This window comes from Oryx dammah, unplaced genomic scaffold (assembly GCF_014754425.2).
Source record: "Oryx dammah isolate SB20612 unplaced genomic scaffold, SCBI_Odam_1.1 HiC_scaffold_8, whole genome shotgun sequence".
Taxonomy (NCBI): domain Eukaryota; kingdom Metazoa; phylum Chordata; class Mammalia; order Artiodactyla; family Bovidae; genus Oryx; species Oryx dammah.
The window spans coordinates 41,878,983-41,897,940 of NW_024070192.1; the positions used below are offsets into that span (position 1 = coordinate 41,878,983).

General features: G+C 46.2%; 2 protein-coding genes across 4 annotated transcripts in view; one reads left to right on the top strand and one right to left on the bottom strand.

The window, feature by feature from the left end:
- Nucleotides 1–1,443: 1,443 nt before the first annotated feature.
- ERAL1 (Era like 12S mitochondrial rRNA chaperone 1) lies at nt 1,444–5,690 on the bottom strand. The gene is made up of 10 exons (XM_040243905.1): nt 5,382–5,690; nt 4,138–4,265; nt 3,942–4,019; nt 3,478–3,524; nt 3,256–3,317; nt 2,972–3,084; nt 2,636–2,884; nt 2,359–2,508; nt 2,169–2,249; nt 1,444–2,062 (listed from the first exon to the last, which is right to left on the bottom strand). Exons 1-10 carry the CDS (start codon nt 5,662–5,664, stop codon nt 1,940–1,942), a joined length of 1,314 nt encoding a protein of 437 aa, XP_040099839.1. The 5' UTR covers nt 5,665–5,690; the 3' UTR covers nt 1,444–1,939.
- A 61-nt stretch (nt 5,691–5,751) lies between these two features.
- FAM222B (family with sequence similarity 222 member B) overlaps nt 5,752–18,958 on the top strand; it is a 61,411-nt gene continuing 48,204 nt past the window's right edge. The window contains exon 1 of one of the 3 annotated variants that reach the window (XM_040243908.1): nt 5,752–9,982. The gene's annotated coding sequence lies outside the window, so the exon portion shown is untranslated. Of the gene's footprint in view, nt 9,983–10,858; nt 10,961–18,958 lie in introns of those variants that run through there. The other 2 variants (XM_040243906.1, XM_040243909.1) reach the window with 2 other exon arrangements.

Consider the following 18,958-nt stretch of genomic DNA (forward strand, 5'->3'; position numbering starts at 1 on the left):
AGAGGACCTTCTACTTACAGGACCTTGACATGGCAGAGGTTGGCAAGGGCTCTGGCCTTCTTAGGTTCAGCAGAAACATAGAAGGGGCCTGGGGACTGGAATTTAGGTCAGAGCTTGCCCCCAAATCCAACTGTCAGGACTCTTCCTGCCTTACAGAGATTCAAACTAACATGCATGCTTAGGTGCTTCAGTTGTGTCCAATTCTTTGTGACCCCATGGACTATAGCCTGCCAGGCTCCTCTGTCCATGAAATTCTCCAGGCAAGAGTACTGGAGTGGGTTGCCATTCCCTTCTTCAGGGGATCTTCCCAACCCAGGGATTGAACCCATGTCTCTTAAGTCTTCATCATTGCCAGGAGGATTCTTTACATTCCTAACACCAGAACCCACCCCCACTACCTTCCCAGGGCTCTGATCAGTCATTAAGCCCTAAAGGATGGCTGGGGTGAGTTTTTTTTTCTTTCTCCTCCCAGCAGATGGGTGACCAGTTTCATGGGGATGAAAGTGGAGGGTGGCTCCTAAGCTTAACAAGCTCCATAAAAGAATATGTGACAAAGGGCCTAATGGGAAGAAGGACCGATGATCCTCAGTCCAAGGAGACTAGCAAGGAAAGAGTTAAGAGATAGAGCCTTCCAGAGCCCGGGAAATGTACCCCACCCAAGGGGAGGGGCCAGCGGGTGCATTAAAAAGGGAGCAGCTAGTGTGGAGAGGCAGGGACAGGGCCTCCCTACTTCTAAAGGCCTCCTTGGTCTGCAGTTTCAGCTCCAGGTAAGTGTTCCTCCTCTGGCTCTGTCTGCTTGTGGGTCTGATTAGAGGGAATCTTCGGCTTCATTGTGATCTCTGGCTTGTTTCACACTAGCGCTGGGTCCCTAAGTTCTCAACAGACCCTAGCTCTGAAAGGCTCTTTGGATCAGTCCCCTTCAGGGTGTCCTTGATCAGAGTCAAGATGTCTCCTAGGAAGTGGGGAGCTCTGTGTGTCCAGCCTGGCCCTGTCCTGCTCCACCCCTAGTGCCTGGCTCTCTCTGCCCCCGTGCTCTCTGAGCCATGCTCCCTGCGCCTCCCGCAGGGCCCTGACTGGGATATCATCATATACTGTAAGTTTGCGATGAGATACTACAGTATAGATGATGTACTCGTCCGGGTGCTCCCAGCTCTGGAGCCAGCGGAGGAGGCCAGGGCTTGCCCACCACACTCACTGCTCTGCCTGTCACAGCCTGCCGACCGCCAGGGCACTTGGGGTGGCGAGGAAACCGTTACCATTACTGAGTTTAGTAATGGTAACGGTTCTCTTGCTGCACCCAGAAAATGTGCCAAGAAGATTGCTCGGATCCCTGGAGCAGACTACCAAAGGGAGGGAGGCTCCAGCTCAGACGACGGCGTGGGGGTGAGGGAATGGGTGAGTTTTCTCTTTCCTGTTCTAAACAAATAAAGATGAGAACCAGAATGTTTGTCTTTGAACTTTATTCGCATTTGAGACTGGAGATGGGGTGGCATGGGAGGGATCAAGGATTTGAGGAGTAGATGGGGGGCACTATCTCACTTTGGGACACATGGGTCCTTACACAGCTGCCAGGTGGAGGAACTGAGCAGAGAGGGAAAAGGTCTCCTCTTGGCTGACAACTGGCAACGCAGAGACTCTGGGCCCTGGGGAAGCCAGTGGGAAGCAGTGCTCTGCACCAAAGGGCCAGCTTCTAAGACCCAAGTAGCTATAGCCCCAAGCAGAGGAACCACCTGGGAACCCAGCTAAGGCAGGTTGAAGGAGGAAGGCTCGAGCAGGAAACCAAGACTCGGCAGATGTGGTGCAGACTTGGCCAGGCCAGCCAGCAGTCAGTCAGCCTATGGGTGTCCAAGCCTGGCCCCAGGCCCTGCAGGCAGTTCTGGTTAGCGGCTCCCGCCAGCAGCTTAGGCGGGGACACCTCAGAAAAGACAGCGGAGGGTGGTCACTTGAGGAGTTTCACAGACAGGCGGAGCTGAACTTCACAGAGGAAGATGTTCATGAGGTCGCGGCCCACCTCCTGTGCGATCTGAGCGATCAGGTACCCCTTTGGACCGATCAGGATCTTCTGAGGGTGGGGTAAAAAAGAGGGCCATGAGTTGGCTATCAGGCAGTTGGGAAGAACCCCTGCTTAACAGAGTCCTGGTCCCTCCTCCAAGCCCAGCCCTGCTCACCATGTGAGATTCTTTGGGCACCAGAAGCTTCTGCTCAATCACCAGCTCCCCGCTTGGCCCTTCATCCCAGACCACCGTTTTCTGCACAGGGAGACATCATGACTGGTCAGGCAGGTCCTCTAGCCCTGCTCTTGGGGACCTAGCTGCCCTGCTCCAGGTGGAGACCCCGTACCCCTCACTGTGCCCACACCTGCTGTACGTTGTAGGGCACCTCCTCGGGCAGGTACTCCAAGAGCTTCTCTCGGATCATGTTGGCACAGATCTCCTCAGGCGTCTGGCTGGTGAGGACCTCACTGTGGAACTCCCAGGGTCCTGGCCGGGCCTGTGCCAGGAGGTATTGCTATGGGCAGAGAGGGAAGAGGTCAGTATATCAGTCCCAAGCGGGACTTCCCTCTCACTCTTACTTCCAGGGGGAACTCTTGAGGCTTGTCTTCACCTGGTGGACACCAAGAGCCAGGCTAACTGACCTTCAGTGTTTTTACATCCTCCTGGCTTAGGGCTGACAACATGAAGATCTCCTGGAAGTGGGGCCAGCCCATTTGCTGAGGGTCTTTCACAGGCTGTGGGTTTGGGCCCTGAGCTGCTGGGCTAGGGCAGTGAGTGCCTGGCTGTGAGCGCAAGGCCTGCCTCGTTTTGAGCTTCTTGCCGTTGACTACACCTTCAGTGAGGGCGGCTGTGAGCTCTAGGAGAATGGACTTCTGCTTCAGGCAATCAACCTGGGGGTGGGCGATGGGCAGAAGACTGTGGTTAGTGAAGGTCAGTCTCCCTGAAGGAGACCCCTTCCTCAGGTAGGTGGGGCTCACCTTGTTCATGACAAGGATGCTGGGGACTTGGGAAAACTGGGTCAAGCACTGGAGCACCTGGGGACTGAGCTGGTTCCGAGTCCACTTGTCCGAGACATCCACAAGTACCACAACTGGAAGTCGGCAGCGTATGGAGGAGGACAAGGTTATGATCACTCTTTCCCCCACCCCTCAAAAAAACTTCCAGGGTATGGGATCTGGCCAACCCCTAACCCCCCAAACTACTAGGAATGACAGGCCATGACCATGTACACTGGGCCTCAGATTCCTAGCCTGAGCCTAACCTAGGTCAGCAGATTCCATGCTCTTCCACGGATCTTCCAACAAAGAGAGCTCCAGATGGTGCCTAAGGGACAGACACACATAGGTCAGGAAGGGTCTGGTGAGTGATGCATTCCTGAGGAGGGGTGGGGTGTGACACGGGCTTTTCCAGCCCCTAGGATGGAATCTCCCCACTCTCTCTTCAACACCTTTCCCCGCAGTGACTCCGTTCCCCCAGCTGTTACCTTTTCTGTTTAGCACGGCTGATGAGGCCAGGTGTGTCAAGCAGGATCTAAAATCAGGAAAGAGATGCCCAGGTCCCCAACCCCAGGAGGAAAGATTATGACTGGGGAGTGAAAAGCCACCCACCCTTGATGTCAGGAGCCTGCCCCCACTTCTTGGCTGAGCTGACTTTAGACTTTTATCCTCCAGCTGTTTTACTTCTGTCAATACATAGGATCCAGGAGGAGGAGGACAACTGTGAATATATGGACTATTAGGAAGCAGTAAAGAGGCAATGAGACCTCTGTGACTAGATACCAGAGGGGTAAGGCAAGAGAGAGAACTGCTCCAGGTCTAAAGGGAGAAGCACCCTCTTTCCTAAGAAAAGTGAATCTAAACATCATTTTCGAAGGGTCCAATCGTTAAAGGAGACTGTCTTAGCTTCACCCTCTGTCCTGTTTGCTGGACATCCGTTGCAAGTACCCACCACCTGGGTCTCTTTCTCTGTGATGACCCCCAGAGCTTGACTGCGAGTGGTGTGCACTTTCCTGGAGACAGGGAACACCTGCCAGGAAGAAAGAAATCCCAAGTGAGGTCCTGGATCCCTCTGGAACAATCCATGAAGGCACAGTAAGAAGTGAGAAATGAAAAGGGGAGGGAGAAGGGTCAAGGATGCCGCGTACTTTTCGGCCCAGCAGCTGGTTGGAGAGTGTAGACTTCCCTGCATTTGGGGCACCCAGGAGGACCACTCGTAGGACTCGGGGGTTCTCAGGCATGTCGGGGCGATGGACCAAGAGGAGATCTTGCTCATCTGCATGAGGAGACAGGAGGGGAGTGAGAGGCAGTGCAATCTGGATCCCCCATCAGGTACATAGCCCTACCTGTCCACAAAAAGAGTATGGATAAGAGATTAGTACACCAGGTTGAAGTCGAGACCTTGCTTTGAGATTTTGTTTGACCATTAGTTTGTTTATACGCCTTTATCAAATTTTCTCGTTTTGTCATATGTAAAACAGAAATGGTATCAATGGTACTTAATTACTGTATAACCTTTTGACAACTGACAGTTGTGTAAAACATCTCAGTACAACGCCTGGCACTCAGTAACCTTGTGGAATCATACTGTGTAGTTGTGCCCAGTAAATCTATTCACATGTGTGAAAGTATCACCATACCAGATAAAGCCAGAAATCCCCTCAGCTGTCTCACCCTCCTAAGGGTACTATGAAGGCTCTGCAAGACTTTCGGTATTCGCTCCTATGACACTGTATTGCAATGACCAGTTTTTGTGTTCAGCCTCTAGTCTATGCTACTTGAAGACTAGAGACTGCTATTTATAGTTGACCCTTAAACAACATGGGTTTGAACTGGGCTGGTCCACTTAGGCACAGGAGTCCGTCCTCCCCTCACTCCCCATTAAATGTTGGTTTCTGTACTTGGTTGAATCCTTGGATCTGGAATTGTGGGTATGTAAGGAACTGCATATATGGAGGGCCAATAATGTTATACAAGGACTTTTGATTGCGCGGGTTCAGCATTTTTAATATCTCTGCCCTCAGTTGTTCAAGGACCAACTGTAACTCCGTGTCTTGATAAGTAGATGGGGCACTTTGGGGTCGAGTTTGCGCCCCAGGTTGGGAGAGAGAGCCACAACTTTGCCAAGCCTGTGGCCCTTCAATTTCCTGCTCTTTGTGGGCGTCGTTGGTTGGGACTAGGTCAGTTCCCTCTAGCTCGAAAACTCTTTGAACCTAGTATCTCTTTCCTGTGAGATCCTTCACTGCTCGCCTCTGTCTCTCGGGTCCTCAAGATCGTCTTCTACAATACAGAGCCAAAGATGATAGCCCTAGAGACGGAGGGGTTTCCCTAACACGGGACTTGCAGTGTTAAAGCCGTAACAGTCGCGGACAAATTTATCTGCATTCTTTACCTCTGTGTACGGACACGGCGGGGACGCGAAAAGGCAACGAGTTGTCTGGCTGAGAGAGTCCGAGGAAGCAATCCAGGGCTGAGTTCTGGCCATTAGGGCGTGAAGCCGAAGCCAGGCGGGGACCAGAGAAGGCCGGGCCCGCTACACAAGAAACGCACCTCCGCTGACAACCCAAGAGAGAGGGGAGCCGGGTCATCCATTCCCTCGCGGCATCAGGACCTGGCTGCCAGAGCCCCGACACGGTTCGAAAGAGCACAGCCCCGCGCCAGCTGGAAGCAGCCATGGCAGACGCAAGGCACTCCGGGAACCGCTTGGAACGCACCTACGATTGGACAGAGCGGCGGAGAGTCGAGCGAGAGGGAGCGAGCTAGATCGGCCCAAACAGAGCGGAGGAGCATGGGACGTTGGAGGTGGGCTGGGGTTGGATCCTCTCTGGAGACGGCCCGAGGCTAAGAAAAGGGGGAAAAGTGTATTCAGAGTTTGTGTGAGCTTCACAATCGTTTTGGACTCCGATACGCATCGTGTTTTATTCTTCTCCTGCCAAAGTTTTGTAAAAGGCCTTTCTAGCCCTGCCTCATGAAAGACTACATCTCCCACGAGGCCGAGCGGCAAAATCTTTCTCTTAGCGTCCGACGTCTGTCAGCAGGAGAAACTCGCGCAGCGTAGCAGTAATGATCCTTGTACCGCTCCCACTGAGGTTCTTTTTATGAGGCAATGGCAATGGCAACCCACTCCACTATTCTTGCCTGGAAAATCCCATGGACGGAGGAGCCTGGTAGGCTGCAGTCCAGGGGGTCGCTAAGAGTCGGGCACGACTGAGCGACTTCACTTTCACTTTTCACTTTCATGCCCTGGAGAAGGAAATGGCAACCTACTCCAGTGTTCTTGCCTGGAGAATCCTAGGGACAGAGGAGCTTGGTGGGCTGCCGTCTATGGGGTCGCACAATGTCGGACACGACTGAAGCGACTTAGCAGCAGCAGCTTAGCAGCCAGCCTGAGGCATGCACGACCCCCACCCAGCGGCCCTCTGGTTTGGCCTAGCGTTGGCAGCGGCCTCTGGCAGTCTGTGCCTTAGCTTTATGGGAGTCTCCTGTAAGGAGTGGTCCGTGGGTCTGTGATCCCGATGAGCAGCAAACCCGGATTTCCCTCCTATAAACCTCGACTACTACCTTCTCTCTGAGGCCATCATTTCTGGAGAAAAACCAGAGGGTCTGCAAAAGGAGAAGAAGCTGCTTAGTCACCTAGGATCTCCGGGATTGTCTTAGCTGCCTGAGGATCCTGATATACCTTGGCTGATTAGTGGCCCTAAGCCCTCTCTTCATCCTTTGACGCCTCAGTCAGACTTTTGGAATTGAGAGAGAAACGTCGCAAGGATTGAAAGTGTTGAGGATACAACAAAGAACAAAACGGACAAAAATCTCCAGCACGGGACCTGTATTCTGGGAGCTGCATGTGTGTGTGTGTGTGAGAGAGAGAGAGAGAGGGAGAGAGAGAGAGATACCCGACCTGTGACCTCACAGGGCCAGTTTCAGTGGGATGGTTTGCGTGAAAGCCTAAACGGAGTGGATTTAAGAGAGAGTGAGGGGAGAGGAATTGAGGGTAGCCGGACCTTCCCAGGTGGTGCTAGTAGTAAAGAACTTGCCTGCCAGTGCAGAAGACATAAGAGACTTGGGTTCAATCCCTGGGTCAGGAAGATCCCCAGGCAGAGGGCATGGTAACCTACCCCAGTATTCTTGCCTGGAGAATCCCATGAACAAAGGAGCCTGGCACCCTACAGTCCATGGGGTCGCAAAGAGTCGGACACGACTAAAGCGATTTAGCACAGGGGAAACTTCCCAGAGGAGCAAAGCAAGAGAGAGTGGTAATAGAAGAGAGGGAAAGCGGAGTGGAGTTAAGAGAGGAGTTACTTTTTTTTTTTAAAAAAGATGGGTGGTTTTTGTTTGCTTATGGTAGCGACCTAATAAAGAGGAAGAAATTGATGATCAAGGACAGAAAGGGGAGAATTGTTGGAGGATGGTAAGAACCAACTGGCCAGACTGCTGTTGTGGGAATGAAGGCTGAGTGTTCGATAAGCTCTAAGTGACACAGAGTGACAGAGCCTTGGGCACCCAAATGCACTGATAATTTGCAAATGGTGTCAGGCTCCAGTTTTCAGGCTGCCTTCTCTGTTTGTAGAAGAAATTGACTTTTTGGAACATGATATTCTGGATGTTCTTTGGGCATATGGGTGTCCCAAAAACAAGATGCTACTAAATAGGAGACAGCCAACAATCAGAAAAATAGAAATAGTCTTTCTTAACAGTTAGGTGAAATACCATTTCAACTGCAATTAAAATGAACGGGAATTTCAGGTTAAACAGTAGTTAAAGAACTTAGCTACATAAATGTAAAATTACCCAAGGAACACATACTAAGTACCACAGTGATGGCAACAGATAACACTGGAAGAATCTCAGGAATAACATAAAAAATTAGGGGAAATGAATTAAAAAAAAAAAAAAAAAGCACACCTTCCCTGACCCTTCAAGTCCTTTTCTAATAGGTGTCATTTTATCCTTCTCACTAAAATAGTGCAGTGAAGATGGTGGAGAGAAGCAGATGGATTCCAGAGATCTAAGGAGATAGAATTTGAAGGAGATGGAGCTTAAAACCTTTTAAGGGACTCCAGTTACAGCTAGATAAGTCCAAATCCTTGCATGCATCTAGCTCTGCTTACTTCTACTCCCAAGGCATCAGGCAAACTAGCTTTCTTTCCATCTCTTGATTCTACCAAGCTCATTTCTGCCTCAGGGCCTTTATACCTGCTGCTCCTGCCTGCTATGTTTTAGATTTGGCTTCCGTGTCCCATTCACGTCTCAGCTAAAATGTCACTTTCTGATAGGCTTTTCTTCACAGCATTCGCCACTCCTGCAAGGGTTCTGTTGCAGTGTCTGGAATGCTATAAGAGACTGCTCAGGGCTCTTCAGGGTCTTACCTATCTCCTGATGGCCCCCGTTTAACCAAGTAACTTCCTTGCTTCAGTGCCTTCATGATTAAGTGTAAACCAGTTAACGTGGCTCCAGCTTACTTTGCCAGGCTCATCTCTTTTACTCTTCTTTTTTGAGCTCGACTGAATTTTTTTAGTCCCCCAATTGCATGGTATTCTCTCTCACTTCCAGGTCTTTCCATAGGCTGTTCCTTCCATGATAGGTTACATTTTCTTATAAGATCCTTTATCCTCCTATGACAAAGCAGTTAACAATACACTGATTGAGCACACAGATAATTGAGCCAGACAGCCTGGCTCTGGTTCTCAGCCCCATTACTTACTGTGTGGCCCAGGGCAAGTAACTTCTCTTTACTGCAGTTTCCTCATCTATAAAACAGGCATAATGATTACGGTTATGTTATAAAAGAGGGTTGTTACAGTTAAGAGTACTTATATGTGTAAAGTTTTTCTGGTGCCTCAGACTGTAAAGAATCTGCCTGCAATGCAAACCACCCGAGTTTGATCCCTAGGTCAGGAAGATCTCCTGGAGGAGGGAATGGCTACCCACTCCAATATTCTTGCCTGAAGAATTCCATGGACAGAGGAGCCTGACGGGCTATACAGTCCATGGGGTCACAAAGAGTCAGACACGACTGAGCAACTTTCACACACACAAAGTGTTTACTTAGAAGAGTGCTAGGCACATTGTAAATGCTGTGTGCCTGCTCCTATTATTATATGTCCTCTACTAGACTATAAATTCTGTAAGAACAAAGAATATATATAATTTGTGTGTGTGTGTATGTCACTACTGTGTCTCCTGCACCTAGAACAGTGTCTGGCACATTGTTCAGTGAGTGAATAAAGTATATCTTTCTTTGGATTGGTGCTCCCTTGGTGGTGTCAACACAGTTGCAGCAGTATCAGATATTATTATACATCTTTTTATATCCAGTGTTAGTGGGAAAGGGCAACAGACTTTCCCAGAAGGAACTCTGTGCATTTTTGACTCTGACTGGGTTACATGCCCATCCATAAAACAACCATTCTAACTTAAGGAATGTTATGAGCAGAATGACTTGGGATTGGGCTTATGTGCTCATTCACATGGTCTGAAAATGGAGTAGGGGTGATTCTTTGAATGATTATCATGAGATATAGTGAGTGAATGCTTGGCAGACAAAAAACAAATCACAGTTCTGCCCTGGGTAAGAAATTTAATAGGGAAATGGTTCCAGAGATCCTTACTGTTCAAATATAAGAAGATATGTCACCTCCATATAGATTGCAGCAGGCCTTCCCTGGGACTGCATGTGGTGGGGGAGTTAAGGCACAGTTCCCAGAAGTTTCAGGGTAAGCTATGGCTTTCTTTTTAGTCATCCATTCATCGGGACATAGTGTCAATATTAATTCTTCTTCCTTTCTGGCTCTGTAATTCCCCTCTGGTGCCAAATGTGCTCTCATTTCAAAGGCTAATACTTTTGCAAGTAATAACTCTTGGTCTCTATCCCTCCAGACTCTGAACTGTAGAGAGACTGGGCTAGAGGAGGAAGGAAGAGTCATGGTGATAAGGAGAGTTTAGTCCTGTATCTCCTCTTCCCTCTGACTGCAGTGCATTGGCTGCAGCTTTCAAGTTTGTATTGTTGAGGGGAATTCCCTGGATGCCCAGTGGTTAGGACTCCCCACTTTCACTGCCCAGGATCCAGGTGCCATCCCTGGTTGGGGAAGTAAGATCCCACAAGCCATGAGATATGGCCCCCCAAAAAGTTTGCATTGTTGAATTCCTGGGACTGAATTGAGCCTAGTCTCTTGTTGGGTTATGCTAAGGCACGGGTCTGGGTGGTGGTCTAGGGGCTGATAGCTGGTTTTCCTTGGGCTAAAGGCCTAGTTTTTACCAATTTGCAAGTCAGGCTCCACGATAAAGTTGGAAAGTAGGGAACTATCAACCTGATAAGCCCCTTGATGGCACATATGAGATGCCCGGAGAGTTTTCATCCCATAAACTGTATGTGCTTAATAAACAGACTGAACTTAGCCGTGTCCCTGTGCATTTGAGGTGTAGTCAGCTCCCTGACAAAGTCCCCAGGGCTTCTGAGCACTTGAGTATTCAGGGATGTCAAAGTTACCTCTTACACAGTTACCCCTCAATGCATTTTAGATGTGATGGTATTCTTGAAAGAAACCTATCAGCGGTCATCTCAGAGCATTCAATCCTTTAAGTGCAAGCGGGATCCAGAATCCTGGAAGTACGATTAAGTCTACGGCCCCTATGGGCACCGCGTTTAGTAACCCACGCTAACTTCCAGAAGCCTGAGACCTTGAGGCAGCCACCAGAGCCTCTAAGCTTACTAAGTCCTCGAAGCCAGCGGCCATGTCCACCTGAGACCCAGGGGTCCAGGGCATCAGGCACTGAGGCAGACGCCCTCGGTGCGGCTTGCGCAGGCGCAGACGGCTCGAGAGGGCCCCAGCGCTCTGGGCTGCGCAGGCGCAAGAGCGGCTCCCGGCGAGTCCCGACGGCGGCGGCGGTGACTGAGGGGCCGGGGCGTGTAGCAGCGGTGGCGGCGGCGGGCGGCAACGGAGCAGCCATGAGGGCCGGGCCCAGTCACCGACAGTGAGTGGTGGTGGGAGCAGGGTGGGAGACAGGAAGATAGGGTAACCTGGTGGAGGGATACTCCGACTTGGGGGTTGGGGTAGGCTCTGCCTGTCGGAGGCGAAGGGGCGTGGGGGAGGGACAGTTTGAGGTGATGATGGGAGGATTCGGGGCACTGTGGTCAGCTCCCCGGCACTAGGGCTGGACGGCTTCGGGGAGGTCAGGGGGTGCGCGCTGCAGAGTGAAGGAGCCCACCGCAGGGGCAGTGTCCCGCGCTCCCCCGTGTGTCATCGTCCCTTCCCCCAGGAGCTTTCGGTCGCCTCTCCCTTTCCGCTTCTTTCAGAGAATGATCTCCGGGGGGGCGGGGGGGTGGAGAAGGGGGAGGGTAGTGGAGGATGAAAGCCCTGCTGGAGATGAAGACAACTCTGGTCCAAGCGGGGAAGAGCCGGTCGCCCGGAGTAATAGGCTACTCTGGGTAGAGGATGGGGGTCGTTTAAAGCTGGGAGGGGTCTAGGGAAAAGAGCTAGGAGCTTAGCGTCCGACTGGTTCGAATCCACGACCATCGCTGGTTAAAGCTGATAGATAACCTTGGGCAGGTCCCACTTAACCTTTCTGAACCTTCGGAAGATGTAATGTGTTTTAACGGGCTCTTGCAAGCATCACGTATGTGATTGAGTTCGTTTATAAAAACTGTAAATTGTGAGTACTGTGTCGGGGTTGCTGTATCACCCAGCAGTATCACTGGATTTTAGATTTTACCGTTATTAATGGAATGACTGATTTCTTTGTCAAAGCGAAGCATGTTTGTAAAAGCGATCGGCACAGACGTGTTTTCTTTATCGGCTCAGCAGATCCTGTGCAGAAATACCAGTTTGTTCTGTGATGTGACACATTAGCCATCAGACAGACTTGTGTAGGAAAAATGCCATACTTTCAGGCATTTTTTTTTCTTTTCTTTCTTTTTTTTTTTTACAAATGGTATGTAGCTCCTCACCCAAGAGGGAGGCAGTAGAGAATGGAAGACCAATCTGTTAAATGGTTTATGAACACAGCCTGTTCGGTTCCCTTGTAGCATAGTTGGTACTAACCTGCTTTATTATGAGTTGGAAAAAAAAAAAAAAAACTAGTTTGAGACAAACTGGGAGGGGTGCACAGTGAGGGATGTGCAAATACGTTTTGTTTCGTTTTCCCAGTTTGTTATTTTTTTAATTGTAAAAAAGTTTTTCTTTGCAAGAGTCTCTGGTTTCCCCGAGGCGCTGTGTCTATTTTGGAGGTCAGACAGCATATAGCCGCTTTTAGGCTCCACTTTTTGTTACCCTGCTTGTGGAAACCTCCAGGGTGGAGTGTCTCTCAGAGAAAGACAGAAGCAGCTGTGCGAAAGCCTGAGAGGTGGCTGGTTTGTTTCTAAGGGGCGGAAGGAGCACTCCTGAGGCTTTGTCGTTGTTCTCGTTGTTTAGGGTAGACAAAGCAGAGGACAGAGTTAAACTGTGTACTTGGAGAGAGAGAGAAAATGGCTTTCTAGTGACAGCTTTTGAAAAAGACGTGAAACTCCTTTCAAAAGGATGGAAAGAGATGATGCTTCAGCTCTGCCAGCTCTGAGGATGGAGAGCTTGAAATGGCGAGGTCTTTTGGAAATTAGTGATTTATCTTTCGTCTGACCAAAGGTAGGGAGTAGCTGTATTAGATCCTTGAAGGTTCACAGATAAGGGGAATGAATTATTTTATAGGAATGGGGACATGAACCCTCATTGCCTTTTAACTTCTCTGTCTGGTCAAATGTGTTTTTACTACTCCTTCTTGGAAATACACAGTAATAGATCATTTTAAACTTTTTGCTCTAGTTGCTTGGCTTTTCCAATAAATTCTCTGTCCATAACAGAGGATAGTTTCTTTTTCTTATTTAGAGGATAGTTTAAAAAAGAAAGTGTTTGTTACTGTTGTCATAGGTCATTTACAGGATTCAAATTCATTCTGTCTTTGTCTACCACATGGAAGATGAAGTAGGGGTGTAAACATGTTAGAACTAACCTAACCATCTTATTTCTAATAGTTGGACGTTTGTTTTTAATTTTGATGATGCATTTCGCCCTCTATTGGAAATTTCCATCAGTTTAGACAAGTCCATAAATGCCATCCCTATTATGTTAAAATGATAGAGCTTTGTTCAGCTGTGATGAGAATTTCCTGTCCTCTCCTTCTATTCTCTTTCCTGTTTGTGGTTCCTTTTATGTAGTAGATTACATAAGGAGACTCTTCCTCAGGGAGTCTTCCCCTGAGGGAGAGAAAGGGGATGGTCAGTGCCTTGATTGCCTGTTAGAAGAGCTAAAATAAAAGGAATAAGGTAGCTCGTGTTCATTCTGATAAAATGAATCATTTTTCTTAAAAAAAGCATTTCATGCCTCGGGGGAACCCTTTCTAAAGAAGTCTATTTAAAAGCAAAATTATGGTGTTTTTACCTCCCTCTCTTTTTGTTTTACTGAAAATATTTGCTTGCAAACAGAACCTTTGTTTCTTCAGATCCTTTCTGATCTTGCCGCACATTCCTTAGCTGAAGTCTCTTTTGTGATATTTTTATAACCACTAATTAATAATAGGAGCAGAAAGGTTTTTTTTTTTTTTGTCATTTGGTTCTTGGTAGAGTGCTAAGAACTTTAAAGGAATACTGTATGAGAAAATGTTTAAAAGGGAAAGTAAAGAGGATAGTGGATTTATTTTTTATTTACTCGGTTTTTAAATTGAAGTAGAGTTGATTTACAATGTTGTGAGAAAAGTGGGTTTAACTTAGTGAATCTGTAAGTTGATTGTGATGTTTGGAGGGTAAAGAATTCAAGAATGGACCTGTGGTTCAGAGGACCCTTTTGAAGAGCAGGGTTTACTTACCAGTATTTATTTATTTAGCACAGCTGTTGGCTTAGAGTACCTGCTCGTTAATATTTGCCAAAGGGAAAATAATAACAGTATGTAATCAGCAAACTTGGGTTCAAATCTTGTGCAACTTTGTGTATCTTTGAATAAGCTTACTCATGTATCTTTGCCTGTTTCCTCATCTATGCTGATGCTAAGTCGCTTCAGTCGTGCCCGACTCTGTTCAACCCCATAGACAGCAGCCCACCAGGCTCCACCGTCCCTGGGATTCTCCAGGCAAGAACACTGGAGTGGGTTGCCATTTCCTTCTCCAGTGCATTAAAGTGAAAAGTGAAAGTGAAGTCGCTCAGTCATGCTGGACTCTTAGCGATGCCATGGACTGCAGCCTACCAGGCTCCTTCGTCCATGGGTTTTTCCAGGCAAGAGTACCGGAGTGGGTTGCCATTGCTTTCTCCGTTCCTCATCTATAAACCAAATATAATTGTACTTACTTCATGAGGTTGTTGTGAAGGTTAAATGTGTTAATATATATAAAGTGTTTAGAATGGTACCTGACACTTAGTAAATGCTAACTGAATGTTAATTATTACTAGTGTTTGTTGGATATACTCATTCTCTTTGTGCCCAAATCACAGGTCAGAGTTGATGATGACTCAGCCCCTGCCCTCTGCTAGTTCACAGTCTAGTGAAGGAAACAGAACTATACAAAGAAATTATAATGGAATTCAATACCTTATTTCATCAAATCTATGGTGCCAGTGATTGTAAGTCTCACAGTTATTTTGCATACCACTAAGGAAGAAGAAGTGCTACTAATGAGACTGGCATGCCGTCAGTTGCATCCTGTTTTTCGGAGAAATGTGGTGGAAAAAAGCCTGTCTTACAATTGATGGAAGGACTTCTCTGGTGGTCCAGTAGTTAAGACTGTGAACTTCCACTGCAGGGGCTGCTGGTATGATTCCTGATCAGGGAACTAAGATCTCGCACGCTGCATGCCCCCCCCCCCCGCCCCACCCTGCACCCAAAAAAAATGATAGAGTAAGAGTTGATGGAAGGGCTGGATTCAGGTGTTGTCAGTAAAGGCCTCTACTGCATTGAACCTGTTTGACAGGCCCTCACAGATGGATGTGGAAGACAGGACATTCCAAGCAGACAGTGAGATCTGAAAATGGGAAAGGGGAGGGCATTATTGATGTGTACCACCATATCAGGGCAAGCAGCAGGAGGAAATGAGCTAAGACTTTGGCAGAGCAACATTGTCTAATGCAGCAGAGAAGGACAGGAAGCTTGGAACATTTTCAGAAGCGTCATGAGCCTAATTCTTGGATTTAAACTCCTAAAATATTATCACAACTCTAAATAGATGGTTTTGATACAATAAACTGAGAAGTGAGAGTATGTGTGAGAAGTGAAATGGCCAGGGGAAGGGCTGAAGCTTTACAGCTGACCAGAAAGGGGATAAGTGTGAAGTCGCTATACTCTTGGTGTGAGGTGAATGCTTTCTCAGCAGAGAAGTGTTTTTAATATCTATTTCTGTCTTTTCACTGCCTGTCAAGGTCTTGATTGTGTCCCTTTTAGAGCTTTACAACTCAAGAGTGAAAAGAGTGAATACAACTTGAGAAATGCTAAATTTTATTAAAGATAGATTTAATACAAGGAGAATAATTAATTACTAGATTTGATAGCTCAGTTACAAAATGATGATTTGATTCAGCACTGGAGTGACTGTTTAATGGGGAAATATAGGTCATTTAAGGAGTGATGTAATATTTACTCAAGGGTTGGTGATTTAAAAAAAAAAAGACTTAAGGGAATTCCCAGGTGGTCCAGTGGTTAAGACTCTGCATGTCCACTGCAGGATTGCAGGGGAGATAGGTTTGATCCCTGGTCACAGAACTAAAATCCCACATGCCGTGCAGCATAGCCAAAATAATAATAGTAAAAGACTCACCCAGAAGAAAAGACTTTGGTACTAATTTTCTAGTGACTAACCCTGAAGCAATTTGGGAAAAATATATAAAACCAAAAATACCATAAACTATGTTTTTCTGTAGTGTCTTTTTTTTTTTCACCAGTAAGCCAAAATAACTCTTTAAGTTTTTGAACTCTAGTCTCATTGAAAAATGTTGGTGATAATCCTCAGCAATCAGATTCAACAAACATTGAAGTGCCTACTTTGTGTTAGGCATTGTGGTAGACATTGGGAATTAAAATGTGAATGACATGATCTGTGTTTTTAAGGTGCTCACATTTTAATCGGAGACTGACAAATAGTTATGAATTGTACCAGTATAGTAAGTGCTGTCATAGAGATCTCGACTAAGAGTTATAGGAGCCCTGGTTCTGCCTGGTGGTGGGAAAGGAAGGTTGGAGAAGGCTTCCTGGAGGAAGAATCAGTCGGATCTTGAGGAATGAATACTGTTTGGCTGCTTCAACAGAAAAGGATTGGAGAAGATAGTATTTCAAGCGCAGAGAGCAACTTGCACAAAGCCATGAGTCTATACTGGGAAGGCCAGTGGTTTAATGTGCATAGGTCAAGGGGTACGAGGTAGGAGTGGAAGGAAGTGAGGTGAGAGATGGGTTGGAGCCTGATTGTGGATGGTCTTATTGAGGGGTCTGAATTTTATATTGTAGGTGCTGGGCAGTCATGGGAGAGTTTAAATCACTATTTAGGAAAAGTAACCCTGATGGATAAACAACCAGTTCCTACTGTATAGCACAGGAAACTATATTCAGTATCCTGGACAAACCAGAATGGTAAAGAATATGAAAAAGGATATCTCTATATCTCTCTCTATATATAGGTAACTGAATCACTTTACTGTATAGCAGAAATTAACACAACATTGTAAATCAACTATACTTCAGTAAAATAAAAGGAAAGGTATGGAAGTTACATTTTTAAAAGGAGAAATTGGCTGCAGGGAGACGGTTATGAGACTGGTATGATGATCGTTTGAGAGATATTGAAGACCTCAGGTAGTAGGATTGTAGACAGATTAAACAGCTTTTTACGAGACTGACTAGAAGGATCTTACTGACTTTATGTTGAGGAAGGTGTCCGGGAGAAGTTGTCCAAGATGGATTTAAAATTACTTGCTGGGGCAACTAAGTGGATGGTGATGTCATTAACTGAGGTAGGGAATAGAGGAGTAAGAGGGTGTTCCATTTGAGGGAAAAGGAGTTCGATTTTGGTATGTCAGATTTGAGGTGTCTGGGAAATCCAAGAGGAAATACCTAACAGGCTTTTGGATGTTTGGATCTTGAGTTCAGTAGAAAGCGTTAGAATCTCCGTAGAATGGAGATGCAGACCTAGAAATCATTAGGGTGTAAGTAACAGTTAAAGCCAGTGTAATGACCCTGTGAGTCTAAGGTCCAGTTGCTTAATGTGTTGATCATTCACATTGTCTGGCGAGATTGGCTAAATGAGAATGTGGCACTCGGTACTTTCTCAATAGTAGTTCACACTTATCTTTACTTTATTATTATTATTTATACTTTACAATATTGTATTGGTTTTGCCACACATCAACATGAATCCGCCACGGGTGTACACATGTTCCCAATCCCGAACGCCCCTCCCCACCCCGACACCATCCCTCTGGGTCATTCCAGTGCACCAGCCCCAAGCATCCTGCACCCTGCAGTGAACCTAGACTGGCGATTCGTTTCTTACATGATATTATACATGTTTCAATGTCATTCTCCCAAATCATCCCACCCTCTCCTTCTCCCACAGAGTCCAAAAGACTGTTCTATACACTTTACGTTTTTTAATGCGTTATACACTTGGCTTAAATTACCAGCTTTTAGGTTGCAAAGAATAAAGCACAGAACCTCTCATCTTAGTGGAAAAAAATGGTAGCATTTTTTCTTTTTTACCTCTTTATTATGGAAAAATTTAAATAAGTGTAAGAGTAGACAGAACAGCATAAGAAACCCCTATCACCCTGCTACAGCTACAGTAAGTGTCAGCTTACGCCCATCTGGTTCCATCTGTGTAGCCTGTACCCACTAACACACCTACATTATTTTTTTTAAATCCAGAATATCATAATCTCATGAATAAATATTTCAGTATGTAGCTCTAAAAGATAGGGACTAAAAAGAAATTCCACCAAAAATTAGCAAGCATTTCTTAATAGCATCAGTTATCCAGTCAGTTTTCACATTTCCCCAGTTACCTCAGTATTTTTCAGCCGTTTGGAACAGTATCCAAATAGGTTCGTACAGAATGATTTTCATATATCTACTACTTATTGTTTAATTTATAGCTTTGCTCTCCATCTCTTCATGTATTAATTGAGAGCTATCCTATTTAAAAGCTGCTATCACTTGTGTGTGTGTGTGTAATTGAATCACTTTGTTGTACACCTGAAACTAACACAACTTTGTAAATCAGATATACATCAGTTAAAAAAGACTATCCACCACATGATTGGATTTATATGATATTCTGGAAAACTCAAAACTGTAGGGACAGTGGAGAACAGGTCAGATTGGGTTAAAGGTAGGTGAAGTGTTTGACTACAAAAGGGTAGCCATGAGAGTCTTTTTGGCAGGTGATGAAACTGCTCTGTATCTTGATTATGGTTATAGTTATATGACTGTGCATTTGTGACAACTCTTAGAACTGAACACTGTAACACGAATTTTACTGTGTAAAATTTTTTTAAAAAGGAAATCTGAGGGTAGAAGACTTTAAAGAAATCTTTAAAGACATTCAAGAATTCCATAAATATGACTTCTTAAGTGTATTGGAATTTTTTACTTAATTTTATTTCTTTTTTGAATATATTTAAAATAAAAGATACATAGTGGAAATTTTAGATCCTTTTAGTTTATTTTACTTTAAAATGCAATCGTGTACTCTGATTTTAACACGTCAGGAATACATTACCAGTTATTTTCTATGTTATGTAAGTTTGCTTATTGGCAAGCACTATGCTAGTAGATTACCTTCTCCACTGTATTCTTCCTCTCCTAGGACACTGCTGTGTCACCTAAAGACATTTTCTGTACTTGGTGCATGAAAAAATACTCACCAGTGAGATATCTCACATTAACTGAGGGATATGTGAATCTCATCCAAAGTCTGGTCAAGCTGTCTGTTTTACTAGGGATGACTTAAGTATCCAAGCTTCAGCTTCAGCT